At 37.7% G+C, this 17,641-nt stretch overlaps 2 protein-coding genes across 8 annotated transcripts in view; one reads left to right on the top strand and one right to left on the bottom strand.

Moving 5' to 3' along the window:
* The window catches only part of LOC123505632 (putative E3 ubiquitin-protein ligase UBR7), a 54,811-nt gene extending 41,535 nt beyond the window's left edge, over positions 1 to 13,276 (bottom strand). For 3 of the 4 annotated variants that reach the window (XM_045257183.1, XM_045257186.1, XM_045257187.1), the window contains exons 1-2: positions 13,015 to 13,276; positions 7,097 to 7,233 (exon numbers count right to left, since the gene is read on the bottom strand). In XM_045257183.1, coding sequence (XP_045113118.1) covers positions 7,097 to 7,233; positions 13,015 to 13,146 — 269 coding nt within the window. In that variant the 5' untranslated portion in view covers positions 13,147 to 13,276. Of the gene's footprint in view, positions 1 to 7,096; positions 7,234 to 7,710; positions 7,839 to 13,014 lie in introns of those variants that run through there. The other variant, XM_045257184.1, reaches the window with a different exon arrangement.
* A 1,236-nt stretch (positions 13,277 to 14,512) lies between these two features.
* The window catches only part of LOC123505630 (transcription elongation factor S-II-like), an 86,535-nt gene continuing 83,406 nt past the window's right edge, over positions 14,513 to 17,641 (top strand). For 2 of the 4 annotated variants that reach the window (XM_045257182.1, XM_045257181.1), the window contains exons 1-4: positions 14,514 to 14,680; positions 15,606 to 15,665; positions 16,038 to 16,155; positions 16,271 to 16,459. In XM_045257182.1, coding sequence (XP_045113117.1) covers positions 14,615 to 14,680; positions 15,606 to 15,665; positions 16,038 to 16,155; positions 16,271 to 16,459 — 433 coding nt within the window. In that variant the 5' untranslated portion in view covers positions 14,514 to 14,614. Of the gene's footprint in view, positions 14,681 to 15,605; positions 15,666 to 16,037; positions 16,156 to 16,270; positions 16,460 to 17,641 lie in introns of all 4 variants that reach the window. The other 2 variants (XM_045257179.1, XM_045257180.1) reach the window with 2 other exon arrangements.

Here is a 17,641-nt window from a genome sequence, read left to right as displayed (position 1 = left end):
CTTGACTTGGTGTGTGCGGTCTGAAGAAGCTTGTTATCGATTGCTGTTTTTTCTTTTGTTGTTTTTCTTTGAGAAGAACCTCATAGCACATAATTTTTTCCATGACCCCTCTGATCACAGTGGTACTTCTTTTAATATTTGGGTAATTTTCTTCGAGAATTTTCATTGACTATGCCAACAAGTCCATGCACTCAGACAAGTTGGCTGCTGTGAGGGCTAGCTCCAGTGTATATGTCTTCCTTGCTCTCTTGGGCGTATCACCGCCAGCTGGAGATGCAGAAGGGCGCTTGGGAGCCATGGTAAACACTGGGCACGAGAGAGAGAGATGTTGCCACAACCACGTGTAGGTGAACAATGAGGCTGCTTGGCACGCAATTCAAATCGCCGTGAGAACTTTAACTTTCTTGAAACCGTATAATTCTGAGGAATTCCTACAATGTGATGAATAACCCCTATTTTTGGACACTGTATAACTCTGAATTCGTATAAAGTAAATTCGTATAAATTGAGGACTACCTGTACAAGAAAGATGGAAGAAGTATTTCCACGGTCTGTTGAATGTAGAGAACCCACAGGATCACTATGATGATGGAATACCAAACCCAGGACTGACAAGAAATAGAAGTCAAGAGAGCTCTGAAAAGAATAAAAAATAACAAGGCAACTGGATCAGATGAGATCCCTTTAGAGGTCTTGAGAGCCCTGAAAGATACAAAAGTGGATCTACTATGAAAGTTGATATGCAGGACTGAGCAGGAAGAGGTTTCAGATGAATGGAGGAGTGTGTGTTGGTGTTTATCTTCAAAGAAAAAGGAGATGCACGGAAGTGTGGAAACTATCGTGTTATTCAAATTGCTGTCACATACAATGAAGGTATGGGAAAGGATATTGGATGAGAGTTAAGGTTGGAGGTTGAGGTACCCAGAGGCCACTATGGTTTTATGCCTGAAAACTGAACAAGCCCAGTATTTATATCAGGACAAATGGATGAAAATACAGAGACAAAGCAGATAGAATTATATATGGTCTTCATGGATCTAGAGAAAGCCTATGACAATACCAAGACAGGAACTGTGGGGCTGTTTGAGAGAGAAAGGTGCCAGAAAAATATGTAAGACTGATGAAGGAATGGTACAGGTGTGAGTGAGTGAAGAGTGAAGCAGGAACAAGAAATAGCTTTGGATCGGAGGTAGGGCTGCATCAGGACTCTGCATTGAACCCCTTCCTCTTCAACATTGTGTTTGATGTGGTGACCAAGGACATACAAGTTTGGACACTGGGAGATGATGTTTGCAGACGATGTGGTTTTAGTGAGAATTTAAAGAAGGGATTGAACAAATACTAGATGAGAGGAAATTGCCATTGGAGAGTAGAGGGATGAGGATAGATAGATCAAAGACAGAATAATTGAAATATACAAAGGAAGAAAAGGACAGAGATAAAAAAGCATCAAAATGGATGGAGTGGAGCTTAAGATAGTAGATGCCTTAAGTATCTGGGATCTATCATATCAGCAGGTGACAATATGGATAAGGAAGTAACTAGAAGAATACAAGTGGGATGGAGGAAATAGAAAAATGTATCAGAAGTATTGTGTGACAATATGCTGGTGAAATTAAAGGGAAAGATATGCCAAACTGTGGTGAGACCAGCAATGACATAAAGAAGAGGCATAATCCGTGAATAAAGTTAATGAGAAGAAGATGGAAGCAGCAGAAATTAGGATGCTGTGTTGGATAGTTGGCATGACAAGGATCAGAGGAACAGTAGAGGGGAGAAACTTCAAAGAAGACACAGGAAACAAGACTTAGATGGTATGGGCATGTAATGAGGAGGGATGGAGCAAGTAATGAGAGGAGAGTCCTGGGTATGGAAGTACAAGGAAGTAGGAAGAGAAGATATAAGATTATATGAAAGAATTGAATAGAGGCTGACATGAGAGAAACGAATTAATATCAACATGGCAGGTGACACAAGGAGGTGGAAGAGACTTAAAAAAAAAAAAAAAAAAAAAAAAAAACAGCCGACCCATATAAATATCGACTAAGCTGGAGAGAGAGAGAGAGAGAGAGAGAGAGAGAGAGAGAGAGAATCCTTTAGTACTTGGATGCATTTTTATTAAGAGTTTTGGGTATAATTAGACAATTTTATTTAGAATAGGAAAGGTCTATGGAAGTCAGAAGATAAATAACCAGTGTTCACTACTTCAAATCCCACAGAAAATTTCTGAACTTATATAAAATCACCAAATAGTACTCACAATGAATATGGAAACATGTCATGGTACTGAAGCAGTTAATAGAAAAAAAAAAAAAAGTTATTTACTGATTTGAATAAAATTTATTTGATTTGAATTCATTGTTTTGATTTAAATTATTTTTTTCTTTAACCCTCTTTTTGTTGTCACTGACATTAAATGAAATCATACCTTAATGTTATGCATTACACAAGATGCATTTTTTTTTCTCTCTTGAAAATCATAAATAAGATTAATAATCTTATCTTATCTACGAAGTCTCCACATGTCTCTTCATTCTCGTCACTAGCCCTTGAATATCTTGTTTGCATTTTGCTTTAACATATTCCCTGCAATCCAACCCACTGGTGGGTCATCACTTACTATCCATCGTTGCAATGTGACCCACCAATGGGTTTTAAATGAGTTTTCACATATACAGGCAACCCCCGTTTAACGAAGGTTCACACAACGAAATTTCGCTACAACGAAGGTTTCATTTTACTACCATCTGCTCGTTTAACGAACACCAAACCCGCTTTAACAAAGTTTTATCCACGTAATTTTTTCCAAGTTTGAAAGCCCTGCTGTATCACGCAAGCCGACAGGCTTCTGAATACACCAGCGTCTCTCGTGGACAACACGCCGCGCACCACTCACTCTCCCTGTCCAAACCAATAACAGCATCAGCAGCAGCTCGTCTTCCCTCGCTCAACTTACCACCAAAACACCCTGCAATGTCGCCTAGCGTTGCTAAGAAGACAAGGAAGTCTCTTACTCTCGAAGTGAAGCTGGATATAATTCACAGACATGAGGCGAAAAAACTAATAGCATTGCTCGCCACCATCTCGATTCCATCTACTGTCTCTACTATTTTCAAGTCAACAGACTTTATTAAGAAGGCTGGTGAGACCATATCTTCCTTGCAAGCTAAAAGAACCACCTGAACTCGTGACTCTACAATGGATAAAATGAAAAGCCTTGTGGAAATGTGGTACAAGAGTTTTGTATGTGATACAATGATGTGCCCTTTGTTTACATTCCACAGGTTACCAGTTAGTGTCTTTCCTGTTTCACTCTCCCTCCCATCATAAATTTAAGATCATCAACATTGTAAAGTTATGTAAAGTAATACTCCGCTTAACGAACAGGATAGGGGGTGTCAAAGTTGTTTGTAGAGAGGAAATTCGTTAAGCGGAAGTAATTTTCTCATAAGAAATAATGGAAATAGGGGGTATGCGTTCTGGGCTGGTCCCCAACATACCACATGAGTTAAAAAGTAACTATATATATATATATATATATATATATATATATATATATATATATATATATATATATATATATACAATAAAGTCCCGGGTTACGTCGGTCTCGAGTTACGTCAAACTCGTAGTTACGTCAGTCCACTATAAGGCAATTTAAGATTAAAAAAAATGAAAATTTATAAATCGTAAAGTGCGGGATTTATTGTTATTGTTGGTGGTTGCCCGCCACACCGCCCGCCTCACGCTTGAATACAATAACACCCTGCCTCAGTTCCACCACACCGTCGCCCCTGGCAAGAGTGTTATCCTACTTCTGCGTTTACTGACTCAAGTTCTTAGTATCTTGCTCAATGGCACCAAAGAGAAAACTTCTTAGTGACAGCAGTGATGCTAAGAAAAGGAAAACCATTACGCTACAAGAAAAAGAGGACATAATTAAAAGACATGAGAAGGAGGCAGCAGCTGTGTGTGAGGGAGGGAAGAAGAAAATGGGAAGCCCGTTACCATGACAACGGGGAGGTTGACGACCTTGAGGGCTCGCACACCCATCACAACAATAACAACTCCTGAGCCTTCGCCTGGGCCACACGACACTCGCAGCTGACTTGCACCGTCTGCACCTGTCTGCTGATCCCTATTGCCCTTTCCTATTGCATTTCCTGCCCCACTGCCCACGCTTCTACTCCCACCGCACTGCACTACGCTCCCAGCTGTCCATCCTGGGCGTCACAACATTCGACCTGCCCACCCTTTTGGCGGCCTCAGGCGTCCACTCCTCTCTGCAACCTGCAGTCCTTCGTGTTTGTGGCCCTAATCAACAACAAAAACAAGCTTGTGTTTCATATTCCTACATACTTGTAAATAATATAACAAAATAACCTTTAACTTACCTGAATGACCATAAACAATGATTGGTTGAAAACTCCATAATATGCTTTGAAATGTACGGAAACTTGAGTTACGTGCAAAATCGACTTACGTCATGTTTCAGGAACGTAACTCTGATGTACACCGAGACCTTACTGTATATGTATGTGTATATATATATATATATATATATATATATATATATATATATATATATATATATATATATATATATATATATATATATATATATATATATATATATATATATACAGTCAACCCTCAGCTATCGCGTTTTATTGCTATTACGCACCCATGAAAAGCTGCTAAAATTTCATTATCGCGACCTCAGATGCCTGCCATGACGTCATGGGATATCTGAGCGCTCATTGGCCAAAACCGCCTTCCCGCCAAGATGAAACACAGTCTCTGAGTTGTTCAATTCGGCTATTGCGTTTTCCGGTATGGCGCGGCTATTTTGGCCCCAATTGGGCACGATAGCCGAGGGTTAAGTGTACAGGCAAACCCCGCTTAACGAAGGGGTTACGTTCCTAAAAAACACTTCGTTAAGCGAACAGATTATAACAAGTTTAACCCTTGATTTGAACTTCCATCGAGAGTAAGCAAAGCGAGAGTGCATCATAGTACAGTAAAAGGTTTAATGAAAGTAAAAATCATTAAGTTAAACATTTAGGCAGTTTAATTTAAGTCATTATAATGTACACTAATGTATGTATGTACGTAACTTTATAATGTTGATGATCTTAACTTTATGAAGGGAGGGAGAATGAAACAGGAAAGACACTAACTGGCAACCTGTGGAATGTAAACAAAGTGCGCGTCATGGTACCGCATACAAAACTTATGTACCACATTTCCACAAGGCTTTCCATTTTATCCATTGTAGTGTCACGAGTTCAGGTGGTTCTTTTAGCTTTCAAGGAAGATACGGTCTCACCAGCCTTCTTAATAGAGTCTGCTGACTTAAAAATAGTAGACTGTAGATGGAGTCAAGATAGTGGCAAGCAATGTTATTAGTTTTCTGGCCTGTCTCGTGTCTGTGAATAATACCCAGCTTCACTTCGAGAGTAAGACACTTCCAGGTCTTCTTAGGAACGTTAGGCCACATTGCAGGTGGGCAAACACTTTGAGGTTGCCAGTTTGTTTGGGTGATCTCCCAGACAACATGCTGCTCTTCTTGCTTCACTGGCTTGATCAGCACTGACGTGACAACAATTTATTTGTATCACAGTGTGGGAGAGCTCACCGTGCTGTCAATCGCAGGAAACGCGTTAAATCCTTTGCCCTTGGGAATTTTATCAAAATGATAGCTACACTGGGACTCTTTTCCTCTCACTATCACCCTTTCCACAGTGTCCATCTGGTATTATTGTATATCAAGTAACAATAAATCACCAACTGTCTACTATAAAACAAAGTAATATAAATTTAATATGAATTGTGAAGAGGCCACAGGCCAACAATCCCTGGTATAGTATGGGGAGGTTACTCTACTCAGGCAGCAGTGAGCAGGCTCCATCCCTGTCTATTAAACATTGATGAAAATTGCCAACTTGTCCACATGTATGCTGTCAATATGAAGACTTTACTTTCCTTTTTCATGATTTTGAATATATGTCTTGTAAAAGAAGGCAATTGTTCACTGGTGCCTGACTTGCTACAGGACCAGTGCAGGACCTGGATAGGACAAGCAGAGTTGATGCTTGTCCTGTACAAGTAGATTACATTTTCTACGACAGGATATTTAATTTTGATCTAAATCATGATTTTTTAACTGATTTAAATCCATATAATCCACTTGATTTAAATAAAAACAACTCTGGGGAAAACCCATCCAAAAAAGGTCTAAAGATTAAGACATGCTGCATTGAAGGGAAATTTTTTTCTCTTCTACATCACAACAATAGTATGAACACGATTATCGCACGGACTTTGTATTCAATGCACTTCTGCTCCACATACATCACACCATATCTGTGAAGCTATAAAACACTAACCATTCTGTTCAGACTATCAATTCAGTATTACAAAAGCATATTAGATGCTAGGGAATTTTGAAAAAAAAAAAAAAAAAAAAAAAAAAGTCTAATATGGTAGCAAATACAATACAGCTTCAGCATCATAATATCCATGGATGATGTACAGTACTAGCTTCGTAATCATAATAACTATGGATGATGTACAGTATTTAGTACAGTATCTCCAAATTTGTGACAAATAAGCAGATGTTGCGAGTCACAAATGCTGAAATTGCAAACTGAACCATTATTCTTAACAATGGAGCATTCTTAACCTTCTGGAATGCATTTTGAAACACAACCTATGGTGAGCTTTGAGTTTGCTGAATACACCCAACAGATACAAAAGTGAGGTGTAGAAGTGTGGGTGAGGTGAACAATGGAAGTGGGTGGAAGAATACAGTGTTATGGTGGTGGCACTGAAGTGTGCCTTGACATCATAATCCTTTCTGCCCAATTAACTAGTGCAAACTACAACTCTCTCATGGCACATGCCACCTGTAAAGTTTAAATCATATCATAATCTGTTTTCAATCACAAACTTGAAACTCGCAATCCTAGAAATAGCACTGAGCTGCTATATAATTTGCTATGATAATACTGAAAACAGAAATGAAACACACAAGCTTCAGCTCAAAGCTTCCAAACCTTCACCATGTGACATATATACACACTTAGCTACTTGCCTCTTGGTGTACAGCTCCACAAGATCATGGTCCTCATGGCAATGGTAGCTGCATGCCAAACACACACCCGCCTGCTGTTCTCCATCAGCAGGGCAGCAGGTCATACATGCATACAAAGCCTGTCTCTTCATGTACCCCTGCAATAAAGGGATATTTAACTTTACATCATGCTATAGAGTATCTACTAAATACAATATTTACAACAATATTGGAACACTGATGCTTTGTTTTCTTTAGCAGGAAAGTTATAATATGCAATAAGTGTAACTGTTCAATTTCTTGGATGAATTTGTTAACTTATAATTTAAAAACCTCTAGCTTAATGGTCAAAAACCTCTAGCTTAATGGTCAGACATTTTTCAATGAAGCTATCAGCCATTGCAAGCTGACTGTTCACCACAGACTATTTCAACTTTAGATTGAAAGCAAATAGAGAATAAAGGTTACATTTTAGACAATAACCACAGGTATGATGAATATATACTATACACTGTATGTAATAGTGTACTTGTCTTGATGGTAGATAGTGTTGGCAGTTGAAGTTGTGACCTTCTGTTTAAGTAAGCAGTGAACACATCTAAACTCTAAACACTATATATTCAACATGCTCTCACCTCTCTCAAAATTGTGAATGCCTACATCCCTGGGATAAATGTGTATCAAGTGATAGCAACACCACTTCAGTACCTCAAGGTCATGACTAGTTGCTAGGTGTCCAGTTTCCCATTAATTTTTATCACAGTGTGTAGACAATAGCTGTCTCAGTTTTCCTCTGAAAGACAAACATGACTGGAACCATCATAAGCAAGAAAGAGAGGACCTGTATTCAATGCACTTCTGCAGGAGTGAACATCAATGAGATTTTTGCTTGTACGTATTGGACACTACATGGCAACTGTTCTCCACGTGGTTGCTGCCAGTATAAGAATGAGCCACCTGAGTGAAGATGGTATTCCCCAGCCCAAATTGTGCATTCAAGCTGTCATTGATGTCCATAGTAACCATACTAAGTATTAGATGTTAATAAAGGAATAAATGTAGTAAATTTTCTATTCATTATCCATCATATTTTCCATGCATGTTGTGAATATTTGGGTCAGCATTCATATGGGTCACAACTTCAACTGCCGACGCAGTACATATTGTTATGCCTGGGTGGGGGCTTGTTACATGTGTTGAGGTGGGGCAGAGTCAGTCCAAGTCACACCAGGCATGCTCAGGAAAGACAAAAGCACACAACCATCTAACTAGCATTTCATTATCCAAGTCACAAAAGATATTACAATACAATGTCAAGCAAGGTAGGCACAAGCACACTTTCACCACTTTTTGTCAGCACAGCTATGAGGTGGGGCGCAGTCAGGAGGCTCGGTCAGAGGTGCTGTGGGCAATACAGCTGATCCAAGAGGCAGGTGGTGGCTGAGTGACATTCTCCTGCTGTCTACAGCAGAGGGTGGTGGTGGGCGCTAGTGTTGTACTATTGCACTGCCTAACTGCAAGCAGGGCACATCTTGTTGGCTCTTCATCAACTGTCTATCATCGATTTGCCTGTAGTTGCTTTGCTGCATTACAGCCTCTTGTAAGAAGACCATTTCTTCTTTCATGACACAACTTGACTCTTCCAGTCCAGCCACTTCCTCCATTACCTCCTGTGCCCCTGAGCAAACATCACTCACCTCCTGGAGTAACTCAGCTTTGACACCACCACTTAGCTCCTCTGAAAACTGCCGTGTCTCATCTCTTATGAACTCCAGGCCTCTGTCACTGTCTCACGAAATTCCCATGCCTGAGCCTGAGCCTGGATGTTCATTTTCGCCATTAAAGACCATAACAACTCAGCCACGCAAGGCTCTTCACCTCCCAAGGCACTATTGACACCAATGTTGTTTTTCTGGTTGTCGGCCATTTGGACTGATGACCCAGCTCAAAATGACATGTAATTTTCAGTCCAACACTTTACACAGGACAAGATCCCACTCCTGACACCACTTGTTACACCTGGAGGGGAAGGGTCACGCTCATTATGTGTGTTGAGGTGGGGCAGAGTCAATACAAGTCACACCTGCCAGGCACAGGAAAGACACACAATCATCTAACTATAACTTCATTATCCAGGTCACAAAAGGCATCACAAATACAATGTTAAGCATGGTAGGCACAAGCACACTTTCATCACTTTGTCAGCACAGGCTATGAGGTGGAGCGTAGTCAGGAGGCTCAGTCAGAGGTGCCATGGGGTGGCTCAGTGATGTTCCCCTGCTGCCTACATCACCTCTGCACCTGTCCCAAAACTGTACACCAGGCAGTGGCATAGTGGATAAAGTGGTGAATGTGGGATCAGGCAGACATCCATGCATAAGTTCGAATCCCACTACATACCACTTTGAAACTATGCCATATGTCAAGTGGTTTAAAGTTACCTACATGTCACCATGATACCCAGGTTCTAGGTTACTCGTACACCGAAGATGTGCTTGGGTGGTGATATGGGACCTAATATGGGTACCACTATAAGTATGAATAGTGCCTGCACCACCAATGGGTGAAAGCTTATCAAAATGTGCTTCCCACATATACTCTTCAAGTATGCCTACAGACACTATAGGCCATAAAAAAAAAAAAAAAAAAAAAAAAAAAAAAAAAAAAAAAAAAGTTTGTACACTCAAACCACATACTGCTGCTAGAAAACTGTGCAACTACCATGTGCTATGGTGTCAGGACAGTCATTTAGTTACCCTAATGGGGAGCTAACCTGATCTTACCAATAGTGGCTCCTTATGGAGCACCTAAATTATGTGCATATGGTGATGAATACTCACTATGCAACATGTGTGTAAGGGTTTTTGTTTTTGGGAGTCACACAGGGACCCTTACAGTGATGTGATACATCTTTCATTGAATTACTAATTTTAGGCCATGCCAATGAGGCTCAATTTGATGGATACCATGTGTTGGGTTTAACACGTTCCTTGTGACTGGCAGCACAGCAAGCTCTCCCACACTGTGATACAAATAAATTGTCATCACGTCAGTGCTGGTCAAGCCAGCAAAGTGAGAAGAGCAGAATGTTGTCTAAATCATCCAAACAAAGTGGCAACCTCAAAGTGTTTGCCCACCAGTGGGTTGCATAGCATACCATGAAAAATCTATGACTTCTCTACGATAAGACTCACCGGTGAACATACTTTATTTGTCAATATTCAATTCATCTCTATACAATGCTATATTTTTCTTTTCATAATTTTGTTTATATATTTTTTTCTCTCTTTGCTTTGCATATTTAGAAAATGAATGCTACACAGTTTTATGGTCAACTTAGTCCAACAGAAGAGAGAGAAGATAAAATAAGATAATAAAGATGATATCAGGAAAATTATGAAATTATGAAAAGATCAAAAATATTATTGTAGCTTATCAAGGAAATTCCAATTGTGATATTTCAGTTTGGATTATTTGTTATAAAAAAGTTTTATGTTCTTCTAAAGGAAAAATGCAAGATAATAGTTTTCTTACATATATTAGAAAAAATAAAAAAATATTTTTCAGTTATTTTTTATAGCAGATATTTTCTTATTTATTCTACTTTATTTCTTTACTTATGTTTATATAAATAAATAAATAAATAAATATAAATATATATATATATATATATATATATATATATATATATATATATATATATATATATATATATATGCAATTCAAAAAGATCACTAAAGGCAGTTTTTTTTACAATTTGTCCAAATAATATCAGGAAAAAATAAAAATCAATAAAAAAATCATTGAAGCTTGTCAAGGAAAGTCCATTTGTGATATCTGTTTCAATTGTTTGTTATAGAAAGGTTTCATGTTCTTCTGAAGGAAAAAAAAAAAAAAATGCAAGATAATATAGTTTTTTTTTTTACATGTATTAAAAAGAAAATATAAAAACAAAAAGACCATTTTTCATATAATTTGTATAACATTAAAAACTAAATAAGCTTCACATTATTTATCAATCAGTGTTTATTATGCCCTCCTACACCTACTGTTTATTGCAATCTTACTATATAATCCAATTTCTATTCATAGTAAGACTGAAATGTGATATATATGAAAATTGTTTTATGACCCACTGGTGGGTTGCATCGCACCAGGAGATAGTTACAGATGAGCCACTAGCGAGTCATATCAGAAGGAACGTGTTAAATAAGGAATGAAGCATGCCAACGTCACAAAGGTATCTGAGTACAGTGAAAGTAAGCTTAAATACTAGGATTCTATTATGCAGTTCTATAGGCAAGACAACCTGGGTGTTCATTTCTTAAGCCTAGATAATGTTATGCCAAAATCAATTTAGTGCTGAACTCTCAGTAATGCCAGTATCCTTTCCAGATAAGGAAAAGTTAGACCAATCAAGCCCAGGACCTTCCACTTCTTATTAAAGTATATGGTTAAGTAAAGTTAGTGTCCTTAAGGAAGACCCTTTACAGCTATAGACAAGGTTTGATAGTGTCATTGGTAAGACAACATCAATAGAGGACACTTCAGCAATGTCTTAATATACATGTCTCGCCCGCTCTCCTTGATTCCCAGCTCTCCCTTCACAGCTCCTCTACCCAGCTGATTTCATGTCACATATATGAAGCCATGCTATTGGACAACAAAGGAAAGAGAGAAGAGATTATAAATGGAAGTGGGGATTAAAATAGGAAAGAAAGAAAAATGGATAATAAATGGCAGAAATGGAAATAAAACAGGATAGATGGGAATAACAAAGGAATAACACGAGACAAAAAGAAAAATGGATAACAATTGGTGGAATAGGAGGAAATGGTAATGAAAATATGATAATGAATAAGGAAATAGGAGGAAATGATAATAAAAAAGCTCATTACTATATTCTCATTACCATTCCCTCCTATTCCTTTATTCGTTATCATCCTTATTACCATTTCCTCCTATTTCCTTATTCGTTATCCTATTCCCTTGCCCGTTATCCAATTTTCTTTCTATCCACTGTTTTATTATCATTTCCTCCTATTTCCTTATTCATTATCGGATTTTCATCACAATTTCCTCCTATTCTACTATTTATTATCTATTTTTCTTTCTACTTCTTGTGATATTCCTTTATTATTCCCATCATCCAGTTCTATTTCCATTTCCTCCATTTATTATCCAATTTTTCTTTGTCTCCAGTTTTAATCCTATTCCTCCATTTATTATCTCTTCTCTCTCTTTCCCTTGTTGTCCAAGAGCGTGGCTTCGTAAACGTGATGTCAAATCAGCTGGGTGGAGGAGCTGCAAAGTGGAAGCCGGGAATCGAGGAGAGCGGGTTGGACGTGTGTATTAAGACAGTGCAGACACTTCTACAAATTCTTCAAAATATGGACAAGGCTAGACCTATTATAAAGATTAGATATAACTGGTGTAAATGGAGATTTGCAGTGCATGCTTGACCCCTTGCTGTAATACTTTAACAGCTTCTTTCAAATTCCAAGACAAATTAAGATAACTTACCACCCACAACTCCTCGCTCTGACAGATAACTGTGCAAAAAAGACAACCCAGAGTAGGATGCAACTGGACAACATAAACAGTAACCTAAACCAGCCAAACCACTTATGAGAAACAACAGATCACTAACAAATGGATAGAAAGTGCAAATATTCCACTTTATTTATAACTATTCAACAATATAACTAAGTCACAGCTAATTTTGAAAAATTCATTGAATCAAATGTTTATTGGTGACCATCTCAATGGTAAGACTTCAAACTCCTTTGTTCCAACACTACCTAATCATCAAAATTATCAAGTGGGTCACCGCCATTCCACATTACACAGAGGTATGATATAGATTACTAAATTAAAGTAGCACTCGGATACACCATCACCAGCATCATGGGATAAAATTACGGTGATTCCTGCCTCACCTGGTCGTATGTGCAGCGGGTGTCGTCAGCAGCTCCCAAGACAGCTGCCGCATTCAACTGCCTCTCTTCCTCTTCCTGTAGTACCTCAACCATCGATATTCCCGATTCCTCGGTCTCTGCGTTTTCTGCCATGGTTCACGCGTGTCTCTGGAAATGATCAGAACAGGGACACCAGTTTGGTAAGCAGTCCGTATTCTTCGCAACCTTCCCGCGAGGACTAACGGTTGTCGGGGCCGCCAATTGTTTATCTCGGGTTTCCCATTCTCCCTGTCCATTTATAAAGGCCTGTGATTGATTCTGACAAGGAATAATTAATTGAATCTGCAAGGTAACAGTTTTCTTCACTTCGGGAAAATTAAAACGAAAACAAGTGTGGTCTTATTTAGTAGAAAAAATATATATAATATAGTTCCTTACAAATTATTTTCCCCATTTTCTTATTTTCGAAGTATTGTATCATTAGCCCAATGTTTCAAGGAGATATAAAAGTAAGAAAATTGTACATCAACAGTGAAGCTAAACAATCTATCTTCTGCAGTATAGATTTTATTAAAAAGTTTGCTAGATGTAGCCTTCAAATCAGTGTTACAAACGCCACTTTGTCGGTATTCATTTGGGCTATCTTGACAATTGATATACACATTTTTACGTTTTATCAATATCTGTACCTAGAAGTTATATAATCACCCTATAGTAATTATGAACGCTACATATTGAATACTGACAATCTTTCTTCCCATGATATAAGTCGTGAAAGGAAAGACAGTCATTGCAAACTGCCTATCTTCGATCGCTTCCACGAGTCCACAACAAGGGCGCGCAGCAATACTACAACAGCTTTTCCGCTACCACGTATGGGCATCGGGCAATAGACTGCATCAGACACACCACCGTCTTACATTACTCCTGAAAGCCGTATGATATTTTCCTAATTGTATAGGAATGGATGGTGACATGTGCTAATTATGATTTTAATTATATACATATAGCAATAATTAATGGTATCATCAGGCGGGGGGAGGGGGTGTTGGTCTGGCAAGAATGAGGTTCAATGGACCATTTACCTACCTAGAAAATAAAGCTACGTTTGCTAAAGTTATCTACATGACTGGTATTCATTACATCAGCCAGAAAGTAAATTTTTTTTGTTTAACTGTGAGATAAAGGAAATCGATTATATATATATATATATATATATATATATATATATATATATATATATATATATATATATATATATATATATATATATATATATATATATGCAAATGGAACTTGTTAGACACTATATCAGAAAATTCCTTCAGTTAAATGACCGTCCTTTCTCTTAGCTGAGCAGTGTATAATAATCTAAGTAGTAAATATATTTGTAGTGTAACGTTGCTGTTCATAGTGTAAGTAAATAATCTTTACAAATAGAATAGTGAAGATGATTTAGTAAATTAAAACATTTTCTTACTTGGGCTAGTTTGGGCTGTTATTGGAAGTCTGGCGCCACTGTTCAGACAGCAACAGCTCAGCAGCAGTGTACGGCGGCGTCCCTCGGCACCATCACGCTGCCACCTTGATCCACCCCTGACTGGACCTTCCTACCGTCACTATGGGATGCGAGGAGGAGGTGCTCAGGATCAAGAAGAAGCTGGATAAGATGACTGCCAGCGATGGGGTGAGGATGAGTTGGTGCTAACCTTTAGAAATGAGGAATTGGAGCTTATTGTTAGTTGTAGTGGTGCATGGGAAGTCCTGTGGCCCCAGGTGCAGAGTTGTAAAGCCTGTAGCGGGCGAGGGAGGCAAGTCTTTCTTGTTACATTATATTCATAAAGTTCCAACACAGTATTGAATGGTGGTGAAGGATTGAACAATGCAACAGTTAGATACTGAGCGAGAGTAACCTTTAGCCGCGCCTACCTAAAAGTGGCAGTACTAGCGAAGCCAAGGCATGACCGCAGGCTTACTGACGTGCTCACAACATAGTAATATTACCTCACGACTAGAAATAGCGTGGCTTCATATTATGTGACGTCAAATCAGTTAGGCAGAAGACCTGCGAAATGGGAGCCGGGAATCGAGGAGAACTGGCGGGACGCGTATATTGAGAGAACGCCATATATATATATATATATATATATATATATATATATATATATATATATATATATATATATATATATATATATATATATATATATATATATATATATATATATATATATATATATATATATACAAAATGAACTATTCTGCATAATTAGTCCCAAGTTGAAAAGACTAAAGTGGGAATAAAACAGTAAGTTGTTCTGGATGTATGATGAGGGCAAGTGCTTTAGGTTTAGGAAATGAATACATCAGAGGAGAAAAGTGATAGAATATTTGAAAGTGTTAGGAAATGTCTAAGGATGAATTGAGTGGATTGAGGCCATCTGTATAAGTTTTTTAAGGAATTGATTTTTGGGTCAATCATATTAAACTCCACCCTGTATTCAGCACTTTAGTGTACCTATTATCATAGTACTGATAAGATAGTTACTAGTCTTTCTTTTAATACGCTCCAGTCTATATTTATTCTAGTTTTAAGGTTTTCTTTGTTGCAGGATCAAACACAGGCTTTGGACATACTTAAAACTTTGCAAGGGCTCCCTATCAACTTCCAGGTAAAGTGTGTGTGTGTGTGTGTGTGTGTGTGAGCGAGAGAGAGAGAGAGAGAGAGCACTAGCAGCAACATTATTTTCAATTTAACACTTTTTGATGATAAATTTAGTTGAGCAAATTTCCCAATATTCTACAGAAAATTGTTAAGTGTGCCCCATATCTAGCATGCTTTGATATCCATTTTAGCAAAAAAAATTTGAAATTTCCATTAATAACTAAATTCTTTTTCAGTCTTATCCAGCAATGTCTGAAAATAAAAGTCAACAACTCTTAATTTATCTTATTTCCTTGATACAGTCAACATCTGATCCTGTTTCTTGGACTGGGAATGTTATACTGGTGCATTGTTTCAATATTTTTTGTTGTTGTTTTAGGTGCTATCAAAAACTCGCATTGGCATGACTGTGAATGCCCTGCGGAAAGCTTCATCTGACGAGGAGGTCATTTCTACTGCAAAGCAACTAATCAAGAACTGGAAGAAATTTGTTCCTGGTAGCACATCTATATTGCTCAAGTATTTTGCAGATTATTGAAAAACATGTCATAGTAATATCAGATGTAGCTGATGTAAATGTTACATGAATACATAAATATTCTGGTATTGCAGACAAGAAAGATGATGAAAAGGAGAGTAAGGAAGAAAAGAAGGAAAAGAAGGAAGATAAGAAAGAAGTTAAGAATTCCAACAACAGCAACAACAGTGGTGCCCGACCATCCATCTATCCTTCCTCATCCATGCCCAATGACACACGGATGAAATGTCGGGAGATGCTCGCAAATGCTCTAAAATTATCAAGTTAGTAGTGAATAGTTGATGTCATTCTCACAATTATTAGATGTTGTAAGTGTTAATTATGCCATTTCAGTAGCTGTCCTGCTGACAAGTTTCATCATATCCATAAAAGATAATTATGAATTTTAAGAAGCAATTACGTATCCTTTTTCTGTCTGTCATTGCCATAAATTGTGTACGTTGCTTTTTCGGTGTTGGAAAAAAAAGACAGTTGGTAATCTGATGCAATATTTCTTTTTAAGTTTATTAATTATGTACAGGTTTTCCCCAGTTAACGATTTGGTTAGGTTCCTGAAAACCAGATCAGATAATGAATGATTGAATAGCGAACTTAAGGTTTAATGGGATTTAATTCAATGGGGAGAGCAGCCTAGGCATAGCCTATATTGAGAGAGATAGAAAATTTTTCATGCCACCCAGTGATTAGAAATGATGCAGTACAATAGTGACATGCTGAAGGAATATTTAAAAAATGTTAAGAATCTAGAAAAGGTTTATAAGTGTGTTTAAGAGTATGTAAAAGATTTTTTATAATGTGTGGTGACTTATGAAAGCTTTGATAAATAGAAAAACATTACAATATGCTGATGAATCACTTTAATCAAGACTGTTTGTACTTTGCCTATTTTTGCTTATCGCGGGTGATTCTGGAACATACAGAGATTTCTCAAATTATGCGAGGGATACATTCCTGAATGGATAGTGTAACGTAAAAATTGTATAAAGTGGACATGATAACTGAACTAAACTATACAGTACATATCAAGTCTGAGGGACTGCATTCAGCTGACATTAACCACTTCAACACGATGATGCGTATTTTGGTCATTAGGACGCTTGTGACATATCCAATGACATGCATATTGCATCATTTCTGGTTTCTGCAAAGATCATGTGTTTCCTTTCTCGAATACTGTATAAGATCTCTCAGAATGTAAGTCTTATGTGATATGGTGGTATACTTGACTTTCATCATTATTACAAAGGTGTATGTCTCTCTTATATCAGGATAAGTACTGATGCGCCATGCTGGAAATAATTATTTTATTTATTTATTTTTTTATGGTACCAGTTGATTAGTTTACTATAATAATTAACATTTTCTCCTTTGTCATCTTCAGAAAATGGCCTTGAGAAGTCAGACTATAATTTTTCCTCAAAAATTTGTGTGGGGTGGTTTATTTC

Source organism: Portunus trituberculatus, chromosome 18, assembly GCF_017591435.1.
Source record: "Portunus trituberculatus isolate SZX2019 chromosome 18, ASM1759143v1, whole genome shotgun sequence".
NCBI lineage: Eukaryota > Metazoa > Arthropoda > Malacostraca > Decapoda > Portunidae > Portunus > Portunus trituberculatus.
Note: the sequence above shows the minus strand (reverse complement) of the source record. Positions and strands in the feature narration are given on the sequence as shown.